We start from the raw sequence: 23,064 nt of genomic DNA, 5'->3' as shown, positions 1-23,064 counted from the left end.
AAAATAATAATAAAATAAGATAAATAAATTAAAAACATTTTCTTGAATGAAAAAGAAAGTAAAACAGTATAAAAACAGTTACATAGAAACTAGTAATTAATGAAAATTAGTAAAATTAACTGTTAAAGGTTAGTACTATTAGTGGACCAGCAGCACGCACAATCATGTGTGCTTACGGACTGTATCCCTTGCAGACTGTATTGATATATATTGATATATAATGTAGGAACCTGAATATTAATAACAGAAAGAAACAACCCTTTTGGTGTGAATGAGTGTAAATGTTTTTTTGGGTTGGTGCACTAATTGTAAGTGCATCTTGTGTTTTTTATGTTGATTTAATTTTTAAAAAATACACAAAAAACGATACCGATAATAAAAAACCCGATACCGATAATTTCCGATATTACATTTTAAAGCATTTATCGGCCAATAATATCGGCAGGCCGATATTATCGGACATCTCTATTATTTATTAATATTTAATTGTTTGTTTTCTTTCCTTGACATGTTTTGCTGATGTCGTGATTTGCTCAACCTGATGTGTAGATTGTTGATTATGTTGAAAGTGCCTTGACTTTTGTGTGCATTATAAGTGTGTTTGTTGTTCAATAAAAAAAAAAATATATATATATTTTTTAATTAAATCGTGGAAATAACATTTAAAAAAATTAAATCGTGTATGAATCAAACAGTTCAATTTTATATAATTTTATGTTCTTAATTAAATTAAAAATAGTTAAAACAAGCCATTCGTATATTTACTGTAAAGTAGCAGTTGTTTTAATCTCGCGTGCACGCACGCCTACTTACACACGCACGCAGGCACACGCACACGCACGCACACAGAAACAAGATGGCGGAGGAGAGGCCGAGTGAAAAGTTTAAAGTTCACAGCTAGAAGTTCAAGTATTTGTTTGGAGAAGCAGGAGGTGAAATGTCGTCGCCGCTCCACTCGGTTTTGTTGTTTTTCGTTGCAAACATGTGACGAGTGTCGAGGACTTCGATGCTTTTCTAGAACGCAGAAGGTAAAAAAAAACACACACAAAAAAACAATTGGAATTGCTCGTTAGCATAGCGGCTAAGTGTTTGTTTTGGTCAGACTGTTCGTGTTCGAAGATTCAAACTCTTGTTTTGCTGCCTCCACGTGGAACCAAACGTGTCCCGGCTTGTTTAAGAAACAATAACGTGTTTTTTTGACGTTTAATGGCCAAGCAGCGGGTTGTCGCACGCTAGCTAATAGTTAGCATCAAAACTCTTTACGTTCCGTGACAGTGACGTGGTTTAAACTATTAATATCACTACTTTTACTTTTAAGCATGTGGTATACGAGTCATACAAGTTGTTTAACGTTACATTTCCAATATTTATTTGTAAAGATGAAACGAGTCACTGCAATAACGGCAAGTAGTGTTAGTAGTGGTAAATATTTCATAAATGTACAATATGTTATGATTCACATGTCATTCATCATCTCTTAATTGTCTTCGAATGCGGGAGTCAATGATATTAATTCATAATGTGTTATTAGGAAGACGTTTTTTTTGCACTCAGGAAAAAAGCAAAATGTCTTTGCTGTACTATTATTAAATAATAAATATGTTAAAATAGGAATAATGCTGGTCCTGATAATTAGTGTAGTATAACTTGCATTGTGCACAGAGACAATATGATATGATGGATGCATGTTTAGTCTATTTTAACTGATTTTGTGGCTATGTGCATATATGATCAAATAAGAATAATGATGATGTGAGGTGACTTACATTATGAGCCTATTTCGACTAATTTTCTATTGTGTGCATACTATTATATGATAATATCAGAATATTGATGGCGCGAGGTGACATACTGTAGATGATTTTAACTGATTTTCTGCCGGTGTACACACACAATAATTGCCAGACATCGGTAGCAGTCTGCTTGCTGCAGCTCAGGCAAAGCATGCTGGGAGAAGTGGGGCGTGGGCCCTCCCTCTTCCCAGTGAGCGGGGCTCCTGATTGGGCGGCGTGCAGCCCAGCTGACGCTTCTGTCAGACACAGCAGAGGAGGTGATGGAGGCGACAGCGATGGGGTAAGCTGCCATTTTCCCTCTTTCTTCTTCCCCTCCTGGCGTTCTCGCGTCTCTGTGCTTGTCTTTGTCCGCCGCTGGACGGCGGGGAGGAAGATGAGGAAGCGGGGGAGGCGGCGGGGGAGGAGGCGCCCTCCTGTCATTGTCTTTTGTTTGGCGACCGTCTTTCTCCGTTCTAAATGTTCTCTCAGACTTAGTAAGCCATGGAGGGAGGAAGAAGGGTGGGGTGGGCTGTGAGGGGGGGCGAGGTTGATGGTGGGAGAGAAAATGGCCGACCACTAATGGAAGATGGAGATGAGGATAGAGATGAAAAGGAAATCCATCTGATTTATTTCGGTCTGAGTATTATTATAATTGTGTGGTGCAGCTGTACTTGTGATGTTGGTGACAGTAAACTAGTAGTCTTTGGTTACTGCTTTTACTAACATTTGATTGGTTCTTTCCCCTTTTTCTTGTAAGAGTGTCATCGATACATGGTTTATGGATGCATAGTAATCAGTACAAAATAAATAGAGGTCCGGTCAAGTTGAGTACTGCTTCAACCTGCTACTTTTTGAATAATTCATTAAAATGTTGTGTGGTAGTATTACATACAGGATGAAATACAAGCTAATGTTTTTTTTAATCAAAAATATTTATGATGGTCTCTTCTGAAGACTTGCTAATCTTCTCCTAAATAATCAAATATGCACTATGCCAATCAACTTGCAAATGTACTTTGTACAACGCAGTACAACTTGATGTATTTACTATTGTCAAGTTTTTTAGTTCAAAGTGTTGGTTCGTTTGAGGGTCACTGCTCCTCCCTGAGAATTAAAGACATACTGTGGATATGCAAGAACTCATAAATCAATAAAATGAGTGTAAATAGTAGAGATGTCCGATAATATCGGACTGCCGATATTATCGGCCGATAAATGCTTTAAAATGTAATATCGGAAATTATCGGTATCGGTTTCAAAAAGCAAAATTAATGACTTTTTATAACGGCGCTGTACGGAGTGGTACACGGACGTAGGGAGAAGTACAGAGCGCCAATAAACCTTAAAGGCACTGCCTTTGTGTGCCGGCCCAATCACAAAATATCTATGGCTTTTCACACACACAAGTGAATGCAAGCCATACTTGGTCAACAGCCGTACAGGTCACACTGAGGGTGGCCGTATAAACAACTTTAACACTGTTACAAATATGCGCCACACTGTGAACCCACACCAAACAAGAATGACAAACACATTTCGGGAGAACATCCGCACCGTACCACAACATAAACACAACAGAACAAATACCCAGAACCCCTTGCAGCTCTAACTCTTCCGGGACGCTACAATATACACCCCCCGCTATCCCCTAAACCCCCGCCCACCTCAACCTCCTCATGCTCTCTCAGGGAGACCATGTCCCAAGCTGCTGTTTTGAGGCATGTTAAAAAGAATAATGCACTTTGTGACTTCAGTAATAAATGTTGGCATTTTTTTCCATAACTTGAGTTGATTTATTTTGGAAAACATTGTTACATTGTTTAATGCATCCAGCGGGGCATCACAACAAAATTAGGTTTAATAACATGTTAATTCTATGACTGTATATATCGGTTGATACCGGAATGGGTAATTAAGAGTTGGACAATATCGGATACCGGCAAAAAAGCCATTATCGGACATCTCTACACTTATTTCTTTGGCCTGACTTTGAACACACCCTCAGCCCAAATCTAAAAGCCTTTTCAAGAATTCAAGGAACTTTATTGTCATACCAGCACATGTGAGATGGCACCAAATTTAGTACCCGAGGTCCCAGATTTACCACAGGAACAATATAGTATGTTCATTAGAGAGCATCTTCCATTTTTTTTACTGAGAATTCCAGTTTTTGTCCTTCATCCCAGGAGTTTTCCTACCGTTTTGTTTGTTTTCGCTACTGCAGCGAGTCGCAGGACAAGCCTCTGTTCACAACGCTCACAGTATGGGCTCATTTATGGACCGCGGCAAGTTTTTATGTTTCGTGATTCAATCAAATAACGTGACAGAGATGGATGGACATGAAGATGACATACACTACCGTTCAAAAGTTTGGGGTCACCCAAACAATTTTGTGGAATATCCTTCATTTCTAAGAACAAGAATAGACTGTCGAGTTTCAGATGAAAGTTCTCTTTTTCTGGCCATTTTGAGCATTTAATTGACCCCACCAATGTGATGCTCCAGAAACTCAATCTGCTCAAAGGAAGGTCAGTTTTGTAGCTTCTGTAACGAGCTAAACTGTTTTCAGATGTGTGAACATGATTGCACAAGTGTTTTCTAATCATCAATTAGCCTTCTGAGCCAATGAGCAAACACATTGTACCATTAGAACACTGGAGTGATAGTTGCTGGAAATGGGCCTCTATACACCTATGTAGATATTGCACCAAAAACCAGACATTTGCAGCTAGAATAGTCATTTACCACATTAGCAATGTATAGAGTGTATTTCTTTAAAGTTAAGACTAGTTTAAAGTTATCTTCATTGAAAAGTACAGTGCATTTCCTTCAAAAATAAGGACATTTCAATGTGACCCCAAACTTTTGAACGGTAGTGTAATATACAGTACAGGCCAAAAGTTTGGACACACCTTCTCATTCAATGGGTTTTCTTTATTTTCATGACTATTTACATTGTAGATTGTCACTGAAAGCATCAAAACTATGAATGAACACATGTGGCGTTATGTACTTAACAAAAAAAAGGTGAAATAAATGAAAACATGTGTTATATTCTCGTTTCTTCAAAATAGCCACCCTTTGCTCTAAATACTGTTTTGCACACTCTTGACATTCTCCCGATGGGCTTCAAGAGGTAGTCACCTGAAATGGTTTCCACTTCACAGGTGTCATAGTTTTGATGCCTTCAGTGACAATCTACAAGGTAAATAGTCATGAAAATAGAGAAAATGCATTGAAATGAGAAGGCGTGTCCAAACTTTTGGCCTGTACTGTATATCTCTGCATAAAATTCCAAACTTTGTGTAAATTGACAAATAGGAGACTTATAAGTAACAAAGAGCAGGCAGCAGCTCACACTTTCTGTAACATCCAGGAAGAAATGATGTCAGCCAGCTTGAAAAATGTCTCACCTATCAGCTACTTGATGGAGCCCAGAATTGTTTGTATTTAAATGTTTGCCATATTTAGAAATCATATATTTCATGTTATTCGTACCATATTGAAAAATCCTTGATGTAAATGATGTTACAAATTGAGAACAGGACGTGAAGTGTTAGAACTTGCTATGAAGTGGTAAAGCGATGGGATTAAATAAACTCTGCTTCTTCCTACTCGATTAAAAAAAATATATGATATAACATATTGAAACTGTTTGAAATAAACCTAACCAACCGACCAATATTTCAGGGTTGCTCACGAAAACACTTAATGTGTTAAATCCATGAGATGCTTTAAAATTGAGTGGATGACGAGTTATTGCGATGTAGAAAAAAATCCCATATTTCCCAGGAGATTTCCCATACTTTGAAATACAAATGTTGATGTCCCTCTTAAAACCCATAATGAAGGTGTTTGTGAAACCCCTGATGTTTGGTTCTAAAGTAACCACAACATTAGCGTCGCATAAAGCATAATGTCGCTCCTGCTTCGATGTTTCCTGAAAAATATATGTTTTTTAAAACAACTTAAATCTTTGTCCAGCTTTTTACTGATGTATACTATTCGGGTTCAAATAACTTTTACTACAAATGTATATCAGCTCCAAATATCGGTTATTGGCTGATACTGCTAATAACAATCGGAATCGGCCCTGAAAAAAACCTTATTCGTCGATCTCTAATGTACATTATGATTTCAAATGGAATTGCTTGAGTTTTACTGACGTCATGTCCCACCCACACTTTAAATTTGCGTGGTGTTCTCAATAGGTGCTAGGCGCCATTTAGTCTTTCTTGAAGACAACATGCCCTACTATGCTTGTGTTGTTTTCGGCCGTACGAACCGTTCAAATCACAAAAAGGATCAAGGTTTCTTCAGAGTTCCTCAAGAGGTTATTAAAGAAGGCGGAAGGCAAGAAAAGCAGCTCACACTCCAGTCCAAGGGAGCAGAGTCGAATAATGCATGAGTTTGCAGTGTTCACTTCCTTAAAGGATTGTTTTACATACTTTTAACGGTTATTAGTTCCCATTTAAGTATTATCTTGGTATTATTTGTATTTCTTAAAAACACGTTTGCTACGAGTGTTTCGAAAAGCACCAACTCGTCGTCTCTCAGTAAAAGGAAGCAATTGGGAGCAAAATCTAAAAGCTTTGACCAAAGGCAGCAATCATAAATAAAGCTTTCAGCACATACACAATGTTGATATCTATAGTTATATTTAAATAAAGACGGGGGAAAACACGCTGCTCGTAAACGTCGCGTACAACAACAGAAACAGACATGACGCAAAGTTAAATTATGAAATTCAACCTTACCCGAGCAAAAACGATGCATGTTTACCTGGGAGTCTTAATGCCAATTTCTTTGACCCAGCCACACACAAAGAAGTTCTAGACCTCTATGATTTTCCATCTGTTTTGTCGCGTAGAATGGCGTCTGGACCACAATAGTTCGATTTGTCTGAGAAAGCGACCGACGTATACCCCTTGATATCACTCGACAAATAATGTTTTGATAAAAGTATAGAGATCTGCAAAGTTTGATTTTATTTTTTTGCCTGTATCTGCTTTTTGCAGGAAGATTCAAGCCTCTTTTGTACTCCGATAGTTAGTGTGCTGCTTGCTGTACAACAGCCATCTTGGTTTGGTTGACCACCACTGGTTTACACGTCCGGGAAGAAGTCACATGTCGGAATACAAGCAATAGGATATAATTAGAGTAGGTTATAAATAGCATAGGTTAATAGAAATAGATAATAAACAGAATATAGTCCAAATAGAATGTAAACAGTGTTTCCCGGAGATTGCCAATCTATTTGTGGCGGTATGGGCGCGCCAACATGACGTCCTCGTACAGTTTGCTATGACGCTTGTATTTTTCTTAAAATGGGTAAAATTATGCGTCTTAAAATTTGTCGAAATACAAATCTGTTTTATTAGTATCAACTAGGGCGGTCCAAATATACCAAATTTAACTGATGCAATTACTGACAGAAAATTATCGCATTAATCATGTATACATGCAGAATATTCTCGCAACGTATTTTGACTGTACATGCTAACGCGGATGGTTACATAAAAGGTGGTGCAGGTTCTTATGTGTCTTAAGTGTCCGCCCTGAGATCGGTAGGTCGTGAGTTCAAACCCCGGCCGAGTCATACCAAAGACTATAAAAATGGGACCCATTACCTCCCTGCTTGGCACTTAGTGTCAAGTGTTGGAATTGCGGGTTAAATCACCAAAATGATTCTCGAGCGCGACCACCGCTGCTGCTCACTGCTCCCCTCACCTCCCAGGGGGTGGAACAAGGGGATGAGTCAAATGCAGAGGGTAATTTCACCACACCTAGTGTATGTGTGACTATCAGTGGTACTTTAACTTTGAACTTTATGCGGTCAGTGATCAGGTCAATGCATACATCTGTGCAAAGATGAGTGAGGAGACTCTGACTGGTGTACTATGGTAAACTTTACTGCAAAGTACACCCAGATGGGGCTTTAGATAAAACTGTTTCAAAAAAGTAAGTTTTGAGGAAAATAAGTTACATGAATTTAAGTAAAACATAAAAATACATGACAATGAATTTGCATTTGTGTCCAAATATTGGGCTCTTTTTTTAAGTTAATTTAAATATGCAAGCGAGTATAGGCTCCAGCACCCCCCGCGACCCCAAAAGGGACAAGCGGTAGAAAATGGATGGATGGATTCATCCAAATTCAAAAGCGTGATTAATCGGATTTTTAAAATTCTGATTTAACAGCACTTTTTTTTTTACATTATATCGTTTTCCTGCTACACCCCGAGATTCCTTTTAGAACTTTCTTTGTTTCTTTTAAAAACGAAAACGGCGCAGAGCTTTTTGGGAGACACCACCGTGTCCATCACCATGTCCTCTATTGTCCACAGGTCAGACGCCAGCAGTCCAACATGGCGGCGGCATCGTACGACCAACTGCTGAGGCAAGTAGAGGTGCTGAAGATGGAGAACTCCAACCTACGACAGGAGCTGCAGGACAACTCCAATCACCTGAGCAAGCTGGAGACGGAGGCGTCCAGCATGAAGGTTAGTCCGAGGTGGTGTAGAATAGATTGTAAGGCGCACGAGCGGAAAAGAAGACAAACGGGGGATGTTTAAAGTGGTGAGGGGCCAGTTCTAGTTGACTTTTACAGTAGTACAACTTATAATGCTGGGAAAACACTGCTGTTTGAGATTTGACTGTTTATTTCTTTTGACTTTACTTTCAGTTATTTCCAGACTCTCACCAGCATTTTTTTGCTTCCTGTCCCAACAACACACACTCCCTCTCATGTCCTGTTTCCTTTTTCCTGTCTGTTGTTGTTGCTTGGCGTCATGGCTCTGTATGAACATTGTCCGATACATTGTTTCTTACAACATTAAAGACTTCAGTGTTGCTGTTTCTGTGGCTCACGGTGGGCTGTTGTTACTGGCAAGGATGAGTATGAATGCAAGGATGATGCATTTGATGCATCACACCAGATGCTGACTTGGACGTCGCTGTGCATCTAGTGATTGTAGAGGTTAGTATTGGTTGTACAGTAGTACCTCAACTTCTGAGCTTAATTGGATCTGTGACATAGCGCTTAACTCAAAGCATTTGTATGTGAAATCATTTTTCATTTAAGTTAATTGCAATCAATTTAATTGGTACCATCAAAACAATACAATTTGAACACGTAAAATGCCTTTTAAAAAGAAAAACAAACTTTTAGATAATAAATATTGTATAAATCTTATACAGTAGAATGTACTACTAACTACTACACAAGGATTTAACGATCAACGGTAGAATGATAAACCTCTGTACAACTCACGACAGGTAGTATTACAGTTTTAAATAAAAATGATCGTAAAACCGTGATTGCGAACTCACTTTCTTCCTTACGATGCTTGGAAAAACAAAGTTCTGTCCATCTCTAGGTATTAGTTAATGCTAGCAACTAAGACCAGATGTTTTGGGCGGATCTTACGGGGTTCGCAGTGAAATTTTCCAGGCCAACTAAAGGCAGAGATGCTTGTAACTTAAATTTTAGCTTGCAACTTAAAGAGGAATTGAACTTTTTTGAAATTTTTGCATATCATTCCCAATCCTTATGTAAGACAAGCATATATGTTTGTAATTTTTTAGGTATTCTTACAAGTAAATCAATGGAAGCCAAAGTCGGTTATGGGTGTCGCTCTATTCTGTCTATAAAGTGCTTAAAAAAACATTCAAGACTTCAATAAACGTTTTATAAACACTCCGTAGGTATATATGTAATGTAACAGGCACATTAATTATAACATGTAGTATTTATCTATTTTGCTCATTCTAAGCATACGGTGCCGCATTAATTTCAAAAACACACCACAACATACACTTTTTTTCCTTCAACATCACTTATTATTACTCACTGCAGACTTCATGAGTGCTAACCAACATATTAAAACATCATTTACTGTACAATGTCTGCTGTCACTGGGACTGTTAGGATGTTGATATATCCCTGTTTGGAACAATGCGTTTTTTCAGGGTTTTTTTTCGCCATTTCCGGGTCAAAGTGTACCAACTTCTTAGTTTGTAGACATAATTTTACTATCCAGGTGAAAGGCATGATTTATAATCAAGAATAAACTTTCACAAGCTCAGAGGCGATGCAGGAGCTTACCAGCTGATGACTCATCAATGCGCCACTAAATATAAGTCAATAACAATATTGCTAATACTTAGCTAATGTTCAGGTCACGAAATGTAAATGGAGTATTGTTGGCGCTTTTTGGATTGTTATTTATTGAGTTTTCATGTCGAAATAGACGCAATGATGTCATGGCTCTTATCGACTAGTGTAAGCAGACTTTTATTTACGTTTGTGTTAGAATGCATTAAAAAAGACATGAGTTATTGTCTCTCAAAAGGATTGTGAATTAAGGCAAAATTCCAAAAACAGTGCAATTCCCCTTTTAAGCATAACAATGGCCGAGAGACCGCTCTTATTTCAAAACACTCTTGAGTTGAGGTACCATTGTACATGCCAATGCCATCGCTCCTCTTCAGTTACATACAATTACCACATTCAATGATAGAAAGTAATAGAAATAATGTGCGTAGTCAAAACCCCCAGCATACTGGCTCCTAAATACGCCACATATAGTTACTGCTGTCACTGTGCTGTGTGCAGACCGCATATGATAAATTGTAAACACGCAATCATGTAGAGACAAATCACTTACCCTTGTGTTTGAAAGTAAAATATGTTAGTTTGCTATGGGAAGAATATATACATCTGTTCTATATGAAAGATATCCTTGAAGGACTTCTGCTGGACAAAAAACAAATCAAATGAAGGTGTTGATCTGTTATTAGCTATCACAGCTAGCGTAGATACATGAACATCTTGTCAAACATTTCTATAGAATCTCTGAGTAAGTCTTTCTCTCATCAGTGAAGATGACGAGGATGATGCTATGCTTGTAAATGAAGTTCCACAAAAGGAGTTGCTCTCACACGCTGACAACGCTTCATTGTCTGACTGAGGACACGCCCCCTCTCATATGGGAAGTCAATCACATTTCTCTACCTCGCAAACAGGAAGTACTGAAGCAGCTACAGGGTAGCATAGAAGAAGAGTCTGGGGAGGCGTCTGGCTCTCAGCTGGAGCTGATAGTGAGATTGAAAGGTAAAGAATACACACACGCACACACAAACACACATGGTCTAACACTCAATCCTCTACAGAAATGAGCCTGGAATCTGCTGGTTTTAAGGCCAGGCAGAGGCCTCCCGTGCCGCCTTCTTCCTCATCCAGCTCGGCCTCTTCCAGCGGAACAGCCGGAGGTTCTATTGGTTCTGCTTCGTCAGTCCCCAGGAGAGGACCACTCTGCGCGTCCAGAGACGGTCATGAGCGCTGCCTGGAGGAGCTGGAGAAGGAGAGGTAGTGCTGTGGCAGCAGTTTGTAACCATGGTAACATCACTGCACTATTACCAACGCTGTCCTGCTCTGTGATTGGCTGTGGCTGTTGACAGAGCTCTCCTATTGGCTGAGCTGGAGAAAGAAGAGAAGGAGAAGGGATGGTACTACGCTCAACTGCTCAATTTGACCAAGAGGATTGACAGTCTGCCTCTCACTGAAAATGTAAGCAATCCACTAACCTGCTTCTTGCAGTGCATTGTGGGAATTGTTTTTTTGAGGACTGGTGACTTGAGATTGCGGTCTAGGGACACTGCGTTTCAAAGAAATCAGTTATTTATTATTGGCATTATTATTATCATCATTAGACTCCTCATTGTCTTGTACTTAAAATACATTTCCAGTGGTCTTTCTGATGTTCTTAATGGAAGGACGGTTGCGGGGGAACTGTCTTTATTGAAATGAATAGAAAGATTGAAAATAATCCATCAAGTCAAACTTGCATGAACATGAAACTTGCTCAAAGCTTGCTAACTCCACAGTACATTCATGTATGTAATAAAGACGGGTTAAAGGAAAAGTCAATTAATTCATGCAGTTTTCTGGACCACGAGTCGATGAATTATGACAATGAAAATCACTTTAATTTTGAAATGACATCACATGTTAGTCTCAATCAAGATTGTGGTTTGTGCGTGTTTGTTGTCAGTTCACACTACAGACCGACATGAGTCGTCGTCAGCTGGAGTTTGAGGCTCGTCAGATCCACTCGGCCATGGAGGAGCAGCTGGGCTCCCGTCAGGAGATGGAGAGGAGAGCTGAGGTCCGTCCCGAGTCAAGTCTGTGTGCGCTCAATTGTCCACACGCTCATTCTGCCTGTGTGTTTGCAGGCTCGTACGTCTCGTATTCACCAGATTGAGAAGGACATCCTGAAACTGGGAGCTCGACTCCAGGTAGCGTGACCCTCCCCAATCCCAAAGCTCCTGCAACATGTTGCTGGTACTGATCCATTATTTGTGGTTATGTGTGTCCAGGTGGAGACATCGCAGGCTGCCAGTGACAGTGGCGTCTTGGGGGTTGCTCAGGTGAGCGTCTCGTTTAAATCACCTCAAATTTGAACTTTTTAAGGTCAGGGCAAGTGTTGCCTTAAAGGAGGGCTCATATTTTAGGGCACCAAGGCAAGTTGGAAAGACACCAAGGCAAACTATATATATATATATATATATATATATATATATATATATATATATATATATATATATATATATATATATATATCTGTCTGTCTGTCTTTTTATTCATTGTTAACATGAACTTGTCAGCTTTTTGTCATTGCATGATGCCTTTATCTCTATTTTTGCATTTTGATAGAGGGAGGTATTTCTTTTAATTATTTATTTATGTTTTTAAGTTATGTACATTTATATGTAGATGCTGTATCGGGACAGATCCATTAAGAGTTTGAGCAGAAATATGTCATATAGGAATTAACTATACACATTTAACAAAATGATGTCACATGAATGGTTTTTAAAGTAACACCTTTGTGACATGAAAAAAACATGGCGTTTATTTCTGATATTAATATGCAACTCAAAGCAGTTTGGCTAATGAAGATGAAGTCTAATAAACAAGCTTTGTTCTTCTCCAACAACGCCTCCTTGTCGTTCAGTGCGACAGTTTGGCGAAAAAAAATAGTGACAGCTCTCACATCGAATACACAATCTTCACAGCCAGCGTTCAGTTCGACGAGATGATTCGACGAGATGACAAAACAATTTAGCCAGTATTGATGTTATTTGAACACTGATACAGCCCCTTCCAACCCGCACCAAGCCAGCGTGGAAGGTGTAGGCTAATAACCAGCATGAAGAGTACGCCAAGAGAGATCGTTCACTATGGCAGAAACATGCTGAGGCTTTCGTCCAGCAGTGGACTGACAACGGCTGCTGATGATGATGATGATACAGTTTGTAGTTAAAGGACAAGTAAACATCCCAGTAAACTAAAGACTTTATAAACAAGTTGTGACAATGTTTACGACACATCACCTGCTGCATGTTTCCTTACGTCATTAGCTCTCAGTCACAGCAGCTGATGGACACTGTATTGATAAAATGAAAGCAACATCAAATAGTTTTTTCCTTCGCTGTGTACTTTTAGTGTGGGGACAAGTGCGTCTGTCTCCAATATTGTCCACACCTGTTGCCATTTAAAAACACAGCAGTGCGCTCTTAAACGCACGGCGGGAAGCGAGGGAAAATGACGTTAAACCAAGTGCTTGGCTCCGTTTACTCCGAGGGGAAATCTCCGGAGCAAAGTCCGTGTAGCTTGTCCGCCAGGATTATCAAGCTAAACGACGCTAGTGCGCATGCGCCTGACTTCTTGTTACCTAAAATGCATGGATAAATTACGTTTTTTCGGTAATTCAAAAATTAGACGGTATTACTAACCGTCGGGAATTATCATTATACTGTTTATTGTTACATCCCTTGTCCATTAACAAGTAAAAAGTCAAGGGCAGTCACGGCAACAACAATGTTGATCAAATTTTTAGGGTATTGCGGCAAGTCACAAGGGCGGTCGCGGCTTTTGCCGCGGTTGCCGTGGTTAAATTTGAGCCCTGCTAATGTCACGTTTCCCTGCAGAACACTGGTGCGCGGCTGGACCACGAGCCGGCAAATGAGACGGCCTATTCTGTGCCTCGACGAATCACCAGCCACCTTGGAACAAAGGTAAGCACCTCCCCCAACATTAAAGGTGTTTCATTAGTCAGTGACAATGTGTGTGTCCCTGTAGGTAGAGATGGTGTACAGTCTTCTGTCCATGTTGGGCACTCACGACAAGGACGATATGTCCCGCACGCTGCTGGCCATGTCCAGCTCACAGGACTCGTGCATCGCCATGCGCCAATCTGGCTGCCTGCCGCTGCTCATACAGCTGCTGCATGGCAATGACAAGGACTCGCTGTTGCTGGGTAGGCATCACGGTTTGCACGGGAATCTACTCCGCTCAAGAATCTCCTTCCCTCACTTCCCTTTGTTGCGCGTTGCCAAGGTAACTCTCGCGGAAGCAAAGAGGCTCGTGCGCGAGCGTCCTCGGCGCTGCACAATATTGTGCACAGTCAACCGGATGACAAACGGGGGCGGCGAGAGATCCGAGTGCTCCACCTGCTGGAGCAGGTGCGTCATTACTGCGAGGCCTGCTGGACTTGGCAGGAGAACCATGAGAGAGGCGCCGACCAGGAAGACAACCCAAGTGAGTGACGTCACTCACGCTTGGCGTGCACAAAACACCGTCTCACGTGCATGCTCATGTCTGTGCTTGCGTGTTGCAGTGCCATCGCCTGTCGACCATCAGATCTGTCCCGCCGCGTGTGTCCTCATGAAGCTGTCCTTTGACGAGGAACATCGGCACGCCATGAACGAGCTTGGTGAGCTGCTAGCATCCAAACAGAAGCTAGTAGCTACTTCAAATGGCCATACACAGATTTACTCTATTCTTTTATGTCTTCCCAAGTAAAGCTATTGTTTGTTTGCAAGAAAGTACAGAGAGTCAAACGGTAACAAAGTCGAAGGTAAAGCTTTTATCATTTAAAATGTCATTAATGTTGTAACGTTCACTTAGGAACATTAATTGTAACAATCACAGCATAGGGCAGGGCTATTTAATTGGCGGCCAAGTTCAGCTCAAAACATGGGAGAGACTAACATTTTTTGCAGCAAATTAAAGTGGACCCTCGATTTACGGACCAATTAAGTTCGTAAATTGAAACGTTTGTATACTGAAGCAAATGTTTCCATCAACAATGTTAACATAATGGGTTCCAGCCTTGTCAAAAGTCCATATTTTAGTAAAGGTTTGAACACAATATAAAGTCCTATACAGCAGTGGTCCCCAACCACCGGGCTGCGGCCCAGTACCGGTCCGTGGATCGATTGGTACCGGGCCGCACAAGAAATTTAAAATCAATATAAAAAACACAAGATACACTTACAATTAGTGCACCAACCCAAAAAACCTCCCTCCCCCATTTATACTCATTCGCACAAAAGGGTTGTTTCTTTCTGTTATTAATATTTCTGGTTCCTACATTATATATCAATATATATCAATACAGTCTCCAGGGATACAGTCCGTAAGCACACATGATTGTATTTTTTAATGACAAAAAAATATATATTTTTTTTAAATCACCATGGTCAAAAACTCAAATTAATCGCGATCAATGATCACAATCATATAATCGCCCAGCCCTACCGTGGAGTAATTTTGTTGGATATCCCTGGTCTACAAAATGCATTTTTAATAGATATTTCAAGATATTAATAGATATATATATATATTTGGATGGTGATTGTCACCCTTCAGGTGGTCTTCAGGCGGTGGCAGAGCTGCTGCAGGTGGACTGCGAGATGTTGGGCCTCAGCGGCGATCACTACAGCGTAACACTGCGACGATACGCCGGCATGGCCCTCACCAACCTGACGTTTGGAGACGTTGCTAACAAGGTCTGAGTAGTTCTGAGCGTAGTTCCATTTATGTGCATTGTCTTTTTGTCTCTACGTCCCTAAAGGCCATTTTTTTATTCTGCCTCAGGCCACGTTGTGCTCCATGAAGGGCTGCATGCGGGCCATGGTCACCCAGCTGAAGTCTGAGAGTGAAGATCTCCAACAGGTGTGTTCTTGTTCTTACACTTTTTTTTTTTTTACCTTCAGCACAATGTTGAGCCTTTGTGTCAATCACGGCTCAGGTGATTGCGAGCGTGCTGAGGAACTTGTCATGGCGAGCGGATGTAAACAGCAAGAAGACTCTGCGGGAGGTGGGCAGCGTGCGAGCGCTGATGGGCTGCGCTCTGGAGGTCCAGAAGGTGAGTCACATGTTTCCTCTCTCTGACATGGCTCTTTGTGCTCAGGTGGCTCATCAACCTCTTGTTCTGCTTTTGGCAGGAATCTACGCTGAAGTCTGTACTGAGCGCACTCTGGAACCTGTCGGCGCACTGCACGGAAAACAAGGCAGACATCTGTTCGGTGGACGGCGCTCTGGCCTTTTTGGTGGGAACGCTGACGCACCGCAGCCACACCAACACGTTGGCCATTATCGAGAGTGGCGGCGGCATCCTGAGGAACGTCTCCAGCCTCATCGCCACCAATGAGGTGTACAGGTGAGCGCCCTCGTCCGTTATGTCACACTTAACGAGCTATGAAAGCTAACAGCGCATGTGTGCGGTCTTTCAGGCACACCCTGCGAGAACATGGCTGCCTGCCCACACTCCTGCAGCACCTCAAGTCTCACAGCCTGACCATCGTGTCCAACGCCTGCGGAACACTCTGGAACCTGTCGGCACGCGACGCCAAGGACCAGGAGGCATTGTGGGAGTTGGGCGCCGTTGGAATGCTGCGCAACCTCATCCATTCCCGACACAAGATGATCGCCATGGGGAGCGCCGCTGCCCTGCGCAACCTGATGGCGAATCGCCCAGCTCGCTACAAGGACGCCAGCGTTGTTTCGCCAGGGGCTGGGGCGCCATCGCTGCACGCCCGCAAACAGAAGGCGCTGTTCAATGAACTGAATGCTCAGCAGTTGTCAGAGACCTTCGATAACATTGACAACCTCAGCCCCAAGGCGGCGCACAGGAAGGTGCGGGGCTCTAATGGCAGTAGCAGCGGAGCGCCAACCGCGACACGCTCCTACACGAACACGCCGGTGCTGTCCAGTCCCAAAAACGCAGACGGGTCAAAGCGAAACGGTGACGACACGACGTATGTGCGACCCGTCTTCTCGGGCAGCGTGCGAGCATCCAGCGACAGCCTCAACAGCGTCACCAGCGCAGACGGCTACGGCAACCGTGGAAAAACTAAACCGTCTTCCGAACCGCTGTACTCGTCAGACGACAGCGGTGCCAACAGGTGCTGCATTTACAGAAAGTACCCAGCCGACCTGGCACTAAAGATTCGCAGCGCTAACCACATGGCGGACGATGACGGTGCCGAATTAGACACGCCCATCAACTACAGTCTCAAGTACTCTGATGAGCAGCTGAATTCTGGGCGGCAGAGTCCCAGCCACCGCGGCAGGACTGAGGCCGACGACGATGACGAGCAAGCAGGCAGGCTGAGGATGAGAAGTGATGGCCCTACATCTATAACCGCCAACGCCCGCATGACACAGTCACCGCCCTCGCGCTACGTCACGGCCACATCCAACTATGGCGCTGACTCCGCACCCGAGCAGCCAATTGACTACAGCCTGAAATACGGAGATGTTTCACGCAAGCCTTTGTTTGAAGCCCAAGATGCTTCTGACCCCTCCCTGCCTGCGCCCCCAGCCGCCTCCGCAAGTAAGCCCCGCCCACCTTCTCAAGCTCCCAGCCGCCCTGCGCCAAAGAGCAACCAGGAGTCCACACAGACTTACTGTGTGGAGGACACGCCCATCTGTTTCTCTGGAGGAAGCTCGCTGTCCTCGTTGTCTCCTGAGGAAGAAGAGGAAGATGCAGAGGTCATAGGGAGGAAGAGTCGAGGAGCGAACGCGGTTGGCAACGACTTCTCGGCGCTCAGCGTTAGTGAGAAGGAAGAGCAGCAGCTGCAGCAGAGTATGAGGCATCAGAAGGAAGTTGAGATCCAGACAGCCGCCGAGGTTCCCACCACTCGAGGACGGCGGGGGCACCATCACCACCACCACCACCACGGGCACAGCCACCATCACCATCCTCATCAGCACCAGGTGACCTCATCATCGGGCGCCAGGACCCCGAAAAGCCCGCCTGAGCAACCTTACGCTCAGGAAACGCCACTGATGTTCAGTCGCTGCACGTCGGTCAGCTCCTTGGACAGCTTCTCCACTTCTTCTATTGCCAGCTCTGTGCGCTCCAGCGAGCCGTGTAGCGACATGCCCAGCGGCGTGATCAGCCCCAGCGATCTGCCGGACAGTCCTGGACAGACAATGCCACCCAGCCGTGCCAAAACGCCCCCGGTGGCGGCACCGCCTCCCCCTCCAAGGAGCACGGAGGAGGAAAAGGTCAGCAAGAAGGAGGCACAGGAGAGCAGTGCGGACGTTCTGCTGCACTTTGCTACTGAGTGCACCCCACACGGTTTCTCGTACGCCTCCAGTTTGAGCGCGCTCAGTCTTGACGAGCCATTCATCACTCCCCGCATGAACGAGGAGGACGTGGGCAGCAAAGAGGTCAGGGAGGAGTCGGACGATGATGACGACACACAGATACTGGAAGCGTGTATCAATATGGCCATGCCTAAATCGTCACGAAAACCAAAGAAGCCACAGCAAACGGCTCCAAGCAAACCCAGCCAGCTTCCTGTTTACAAGCTCCTCCCTCCTCCGAGCCGCAGCCAATCGCAGCAGAGGAAGGACCTGCTGGCGGCGGAAGAAGTGCCTCGCGTCTACTGTGTGGAAGGAACCCCACTGAATTTTTCCACAGCCACATCGCTCAGCGACCTCACCATTGACTCACCGCCGAACGAAGTAGCCAACGCGCCTTTTGCTCCGCCCACCATATCCCAGAGACAACGCACCGCAATTCCTGAGGGCGAGAACGGGGATGACATCCTTGCCGAGTGCATCAGCGCCGCCATGCCAAAAGCCAAACCCAGGAAGTCGGTCCGAACTTCATCTAACACCGATCCAGTCCACGCACCGCCCAACCCGCCTCCTCCGCCGGCCCCACCCCTTTTCAGTCCCCAGCAGCACAAGAAAAAGCCCACGTCACCGGTGAAGCCTATGCCCCAACGTGCCGCGTACACCAAAGTCAAACCAGGCTTTGCCTTCGACTCGCCGCATCATTACACGCCCATCGAGGGCACGCCATGTTGCTTTTCTCGCAACGACTCGCTCAGCTCGCTGGACTTTGACGAAGACGACAAGGACGAAGACAAGAAAAGGAAAGAGCAGAACAAAAAGAGCAAGCAGCAAGCAGCGGCCATCTTCCCACAAAGCAAAGCTGCCACAAACCCGCCCACCATGGACGAGAAACAGAAGTTTGCCATCGAGGACACGCCCGTCTGCTTTTCGCGGAACTCCTCCCTTAGCTCTCTGAGCGACATTGACCAGGAGAACAACAACAAAGAGTTTGCGGCGCCAGACCGTCAAAATGGAAGCAAAGAGGCCGCAAAGGCTCCGCCTGGTCCTCCGGCGCCGGCAGACTCTAAGGCCCGCCCATCTGCAGCTTGCAGCTACACCCCCAAAGCCTTCCACGTAGAGGACACGCCCGTGTGCTTTTCTAGGAACTCGTCGCTCAGCTCGCTCAGCATCGACTCGGAAGACGACTTGCTGCAGGAGTGCATCAGCTCCGCCATGCCCAAGAAAAAGAAAAAGACCACCGCCGTTGCCGCGCCGCCACCTGCTGCCGCATCACCGCCTGCCGCTCCAAAAGCAGACGACAACATTCTGGCTGAGGAGGAACCCACGGAGGTGCCAAGAAGCCCCGTCTCCCCAGATTCTGAGTCTTTTGATTGGAAGGCAATTCAAGAAGGAGCCAACTCCATCGTCAGCAGCCTCAACGCCGCCGCCGCTTCTTCCCTGTCCCGCCAAGCGTCGTCAGACTCCGACTCCGTGCTGTCACTCAAGTCTGCTGGTTCGCCGTTCCGCCTACGGCGCACCAGCAACAACGCTGAAGAGGCTGAGGAGGAAGGGGAGGGGCTTAAGCCAAGAGCAAAGATTGTGAAGCCGTCTGCGGACACAAAGAAGAAGGAGGAAGACGAGGAGGCGAAGTCTGTGAGGGGCGGGAAGAAGGTATACAAGAGTCTAATCACTGGAAAACCTAGGGCGGAACTAGCAGCAAGGGGGCGGAGCAAACCCAGAGCAACTGTCGCGGCTAAAGCTCCAGGAAGCGGTGACGGAGGTGGCTCGTCACGTGATTCCACACCGTCACGCTCTTCCCAGAGAGGAGGAAGATCCTCACAGCTGCCGCGCACAACGTCTCCAGGTAGTGCAAAGGCGGTCCCCAAAGCCGCCAAACAGAGCGCAGTTGCGGCGAGGGGCGGGTCTAGCATCACACGGAGCGATTCTGCCTCTAGGATCAGTGGCGCCACAGTCGCCAAGAAGCAGAAGGCGGAGCCCGAAAAACCCACGCTGGTCCGTCAGTCAACATTCATCAAGGAGGCACCCAGCCCCACCCTGAAGAGAAAGCTGGAAGAATCGGCGAATGCGGCTTCAGTCGAGTCCCCGTCTAGCCCGGATGTGCCGCCGGCGGCGTCCAGGAGACAGGACACGACCCGGTCCCACTCAGAAAGTCCGTCACGCCCTCAAGACGCCACATCGTCTCGCTTTAGTCGCACGGGCACCTGGAAGCGTGACAGCGGCGGAGGAAACGGTGGCAAACATTCGACCTCATTGCCACGCGTGGGGACATGGAAGCGCACAGGAAGCTCGTCCTCTGTGCTCTCCGCCTCCTCAGAGTCCAGTGAGAAGGGGCGGAGCGAGGAGGAGGCCAGCGCGAGGTCCAAAGGAACATGGCGAAGGGCTAAAAGTGCCAGCGGCGTCGCCATAAACACTTCCGACAACTCTGAGGAGGTGTGGGTGCGTCTTGAAGACTGTCCCGTAAACAACCCACGCTCATCATCCTCATGCTCTGCTCGCTCTCCAACCGCCGCCAACGCCCCGCCTGTCATCCACAGCCCCGCCCCTTCTAAAATCCCCTCCTCCTCATCCTCTTCCTCCTCCAACCTCAACTTGCGTCAGAGCTGTGAGAGCCTGGATGACAAGCCTCCGCCCGAACGCCAGCAGCAGCAGCGAGGTCAGCAGCGCAGCGGCACTGTGGCCGCCAGGGTCAGCCCCTTCAACTACACGCCAAGTCCCAGGAAGAGCAACCCCGACATTACCACGCCGACCACCACCTCCACCACCTCATCGTCATCTGCTGCCAGCTCATCGACCACGCCCACACGGCCCTCGCTCATACCCACCCCTGTCACCAAAAAACGCGACCCCAAGGGTGGCGAAGGCGGTGGCGGCGAGCGTGGCTCGTACATCGTGACGTCCGTATAAAAAAAACTGTATTTAATATAGCCCCGCCCCTTTTCCCTCAAGGAATCAACTATTAATGTTTTTTTACCACAGTGATGTGTAGCGCTTAGCTCCGCCCCCGTCATCTTCCTGCATGGCCCTGCCCCTTTATCACCACGGTGACGCCAAGACGATTCTGGACTCATTCTACGTGACGGACTTCCTGTCAGCTGACTGGAAACAAAGACATAACTTATTAATTTAAATATAAACGTTTCACCTTGATTGTCACTGTCAACATGTACGGAAGAATTAAAGTCAACATTCTAGCTGAAAAATTCCCCGTCTTATTTCCATACTGCAATGCATGCTGGGATATCAACACATGGGCATCTTTTGTCAGGAGACACTCTGGAATGTCTAAAACACACACTCAACTACAGTAGGTAAGGTTGTATTTGTGCCTCAATCCTGTGAGAATCCTGTGACTTAAGCATTAAGGAGTGGGAATAGCTGCAGTGTGCTCAAACAACCACCAGGGAGCATCTGTGGGCAGATAATACTCATCTTTTTCTCTGTCTGACTTACCAGGTTGCTAGTGCATTTAACTGAATTAGAGGGAAAACACAACCTTACCTACTGTAATACACACTAATTGATCGTTCAGACAGGAAGTGAGGCTTTTGCTTCTCTGATGTCACCTCCAGCCAAAGACCGCTAGCATTTAGCACGTTAGCAGCTAGCTATAGTCCAGTCAGGATGACCGACTACTTCATTTTATGGCGGCTCGCCACAAACGTCTTAAGTGCACACCGCCGCCTATTGTACCGGAGTGTGTATCCTGCCGTAAACTAGCATGCTTTTATTTTGAAGGCTGGACTGGAACAGAATGTGCGTTTTTGGGAGAGACAGAGCCGGATGTAGCAAGTTGGTGAGATGTTAGAAAAAAATAACAGGTTACAGATAGAGATGTCTGATAATATCGGACTGCCGATATTATCGGCCGATAAATGCTTTAAAATGTAATATCGGAAATTATCGGTATCTGTTTCAAAAAGTAAAATGTATGACTTCTTAAAATGCCGCTGTGTACACGGACGTAGGGAGAAGTACAGAGCGCCGATTAACCTTAAAGGCACTTCCTTTGCGTGCCGGCCCAATCACATAATACCTACGGCTTTTCACACACACGAGTGAATGCAAGGCATACTTGGTTAACAGCCATACAGGTCACACTGAGGGTGGCCGTATAAACAACTTTAACACTGTTACAAATATGCGCCACACTGTGAACCCACACCAAACAAGAATGACAAACACATTTCGGGAGAACATCCGCACCGTAACACAACATAAACACAACAGAACAAATACCCAGAACCCCTTGCAGCACTAACTTCCAGGACGCTACAATATACACCCCCCACTTCAACCTCCTCATGCTCTCTCAGGGAGAGCATGTCCCAAATTCCAAGCTGCTGTTTTGAGGCATGTTAAAAAAAATAATGCTCTTTGTGACTTCAATAATAAATATGGCAGTGCCATATTGGCATTTTTTTCCATAACTTCTTGATTTATTTTGGAAAACCTTGTTACATTGTTTAATGCATCCAGCGGGGGATCACAACAAAATTAGGCATAATAATGTGTTAATTCCACAACTGTATACATCAGTATCGGTTGATATCGGAATCGGTAATTAAGAGGTGGACAATATCGGGATATCGCCAAAAAAGCCATAATCGGACATCTCTAGTTACAGACTAAGTTTCTATCTATATATATTTACAACTAACTAGCTTGAGCGACTTGTAACGTTGGTTGCGACCCGTCTTAAAATAAATGACCTTGCGCCTCTTGAACTGCTGCCTTTGAGTGAGGACTATTCTGAATTTAACAGGAGAGTGCAAGTGCTGAAAGATACAACCATCTCAATCTATTGGCATCCCAGTGAGATGGGACATTGTAAGTCGTTGTTTTATCTTCTTA

General features: G+C 44.8%; 1 protein-coding gene across 3 annotated transcripts; it reads left to right on the top strand.

The window, feature by feature from the left end:
- The first annotated feature begins 822 nt into the window (after positions 1-822).
- Positions 823-21,429, top strand: apc (APC regulator of WNT signaling pathway). Of its 3 annotated transcripts, none has more exons than XM_062030901.1 (18): positions 823-1,028; positions 1,916-2,073; positions 8,120-8,275; positions 10,800-10,887; positions 10,947-11,142; positions 11,235-11,343; positions 11,828-11,941; positions 12,009-12,071; positions 12,153-12,203; positions 13,767-13,853; positions 13,918-14,095; positions 14,176-14,376; positions 14,456-14,551; positions 15,490-15,629; positions 15,718-15,795; positions 15,872-15,988; positions 16,068-16,282; positions 16,356-21,429. In XM_062030901.1, exons 2-18 carry the CDS (start codon positions 1,945-1,947, stop codon positions 21,115-21,117), a joined length of 6,780 nt encoding a protein of 2,259 aa, XP_061886885.1. In that variant the 5' UTR covers positions 823-1,028; positions 1,916-1,944; the 3' UTR covers positions 21,118-21,429. The 3 variants fall into 3 exon arrangements, with proteins under 3 accessions (XP_061886885.1, XP_061886884.1, XP_061886887.1); XM_062030900.1 differs by having other exon boundaries at positions 1,906-2,073; XM_062030903.1 differs by lacking the exon at positions 1,916-2,073.
- Positions 21,430-23,064: the final 1,635 nt, after the last annotated feature.

Source organism: Entelurus aequoreus, linkage group LG21 (assembly GCF_033978785.1).
Source record: "Entelurus aequoreus isolate RoL-2023_Sb linkage group LG21, RoL_Eaeq_v1.1, whole genome shotgun sequence".
NCBI lineage: Eukaryota > Metazoa > Chordata > Actinopteri > Syngnathiformes > Syngnathidae > Entelurus > Entelurus aequoreus.
The sequence above is the reverse complement of the archived record's forward strand: the minus strand, read 5'-3'. Positions and strand labels throughout refer to the sequence as shown.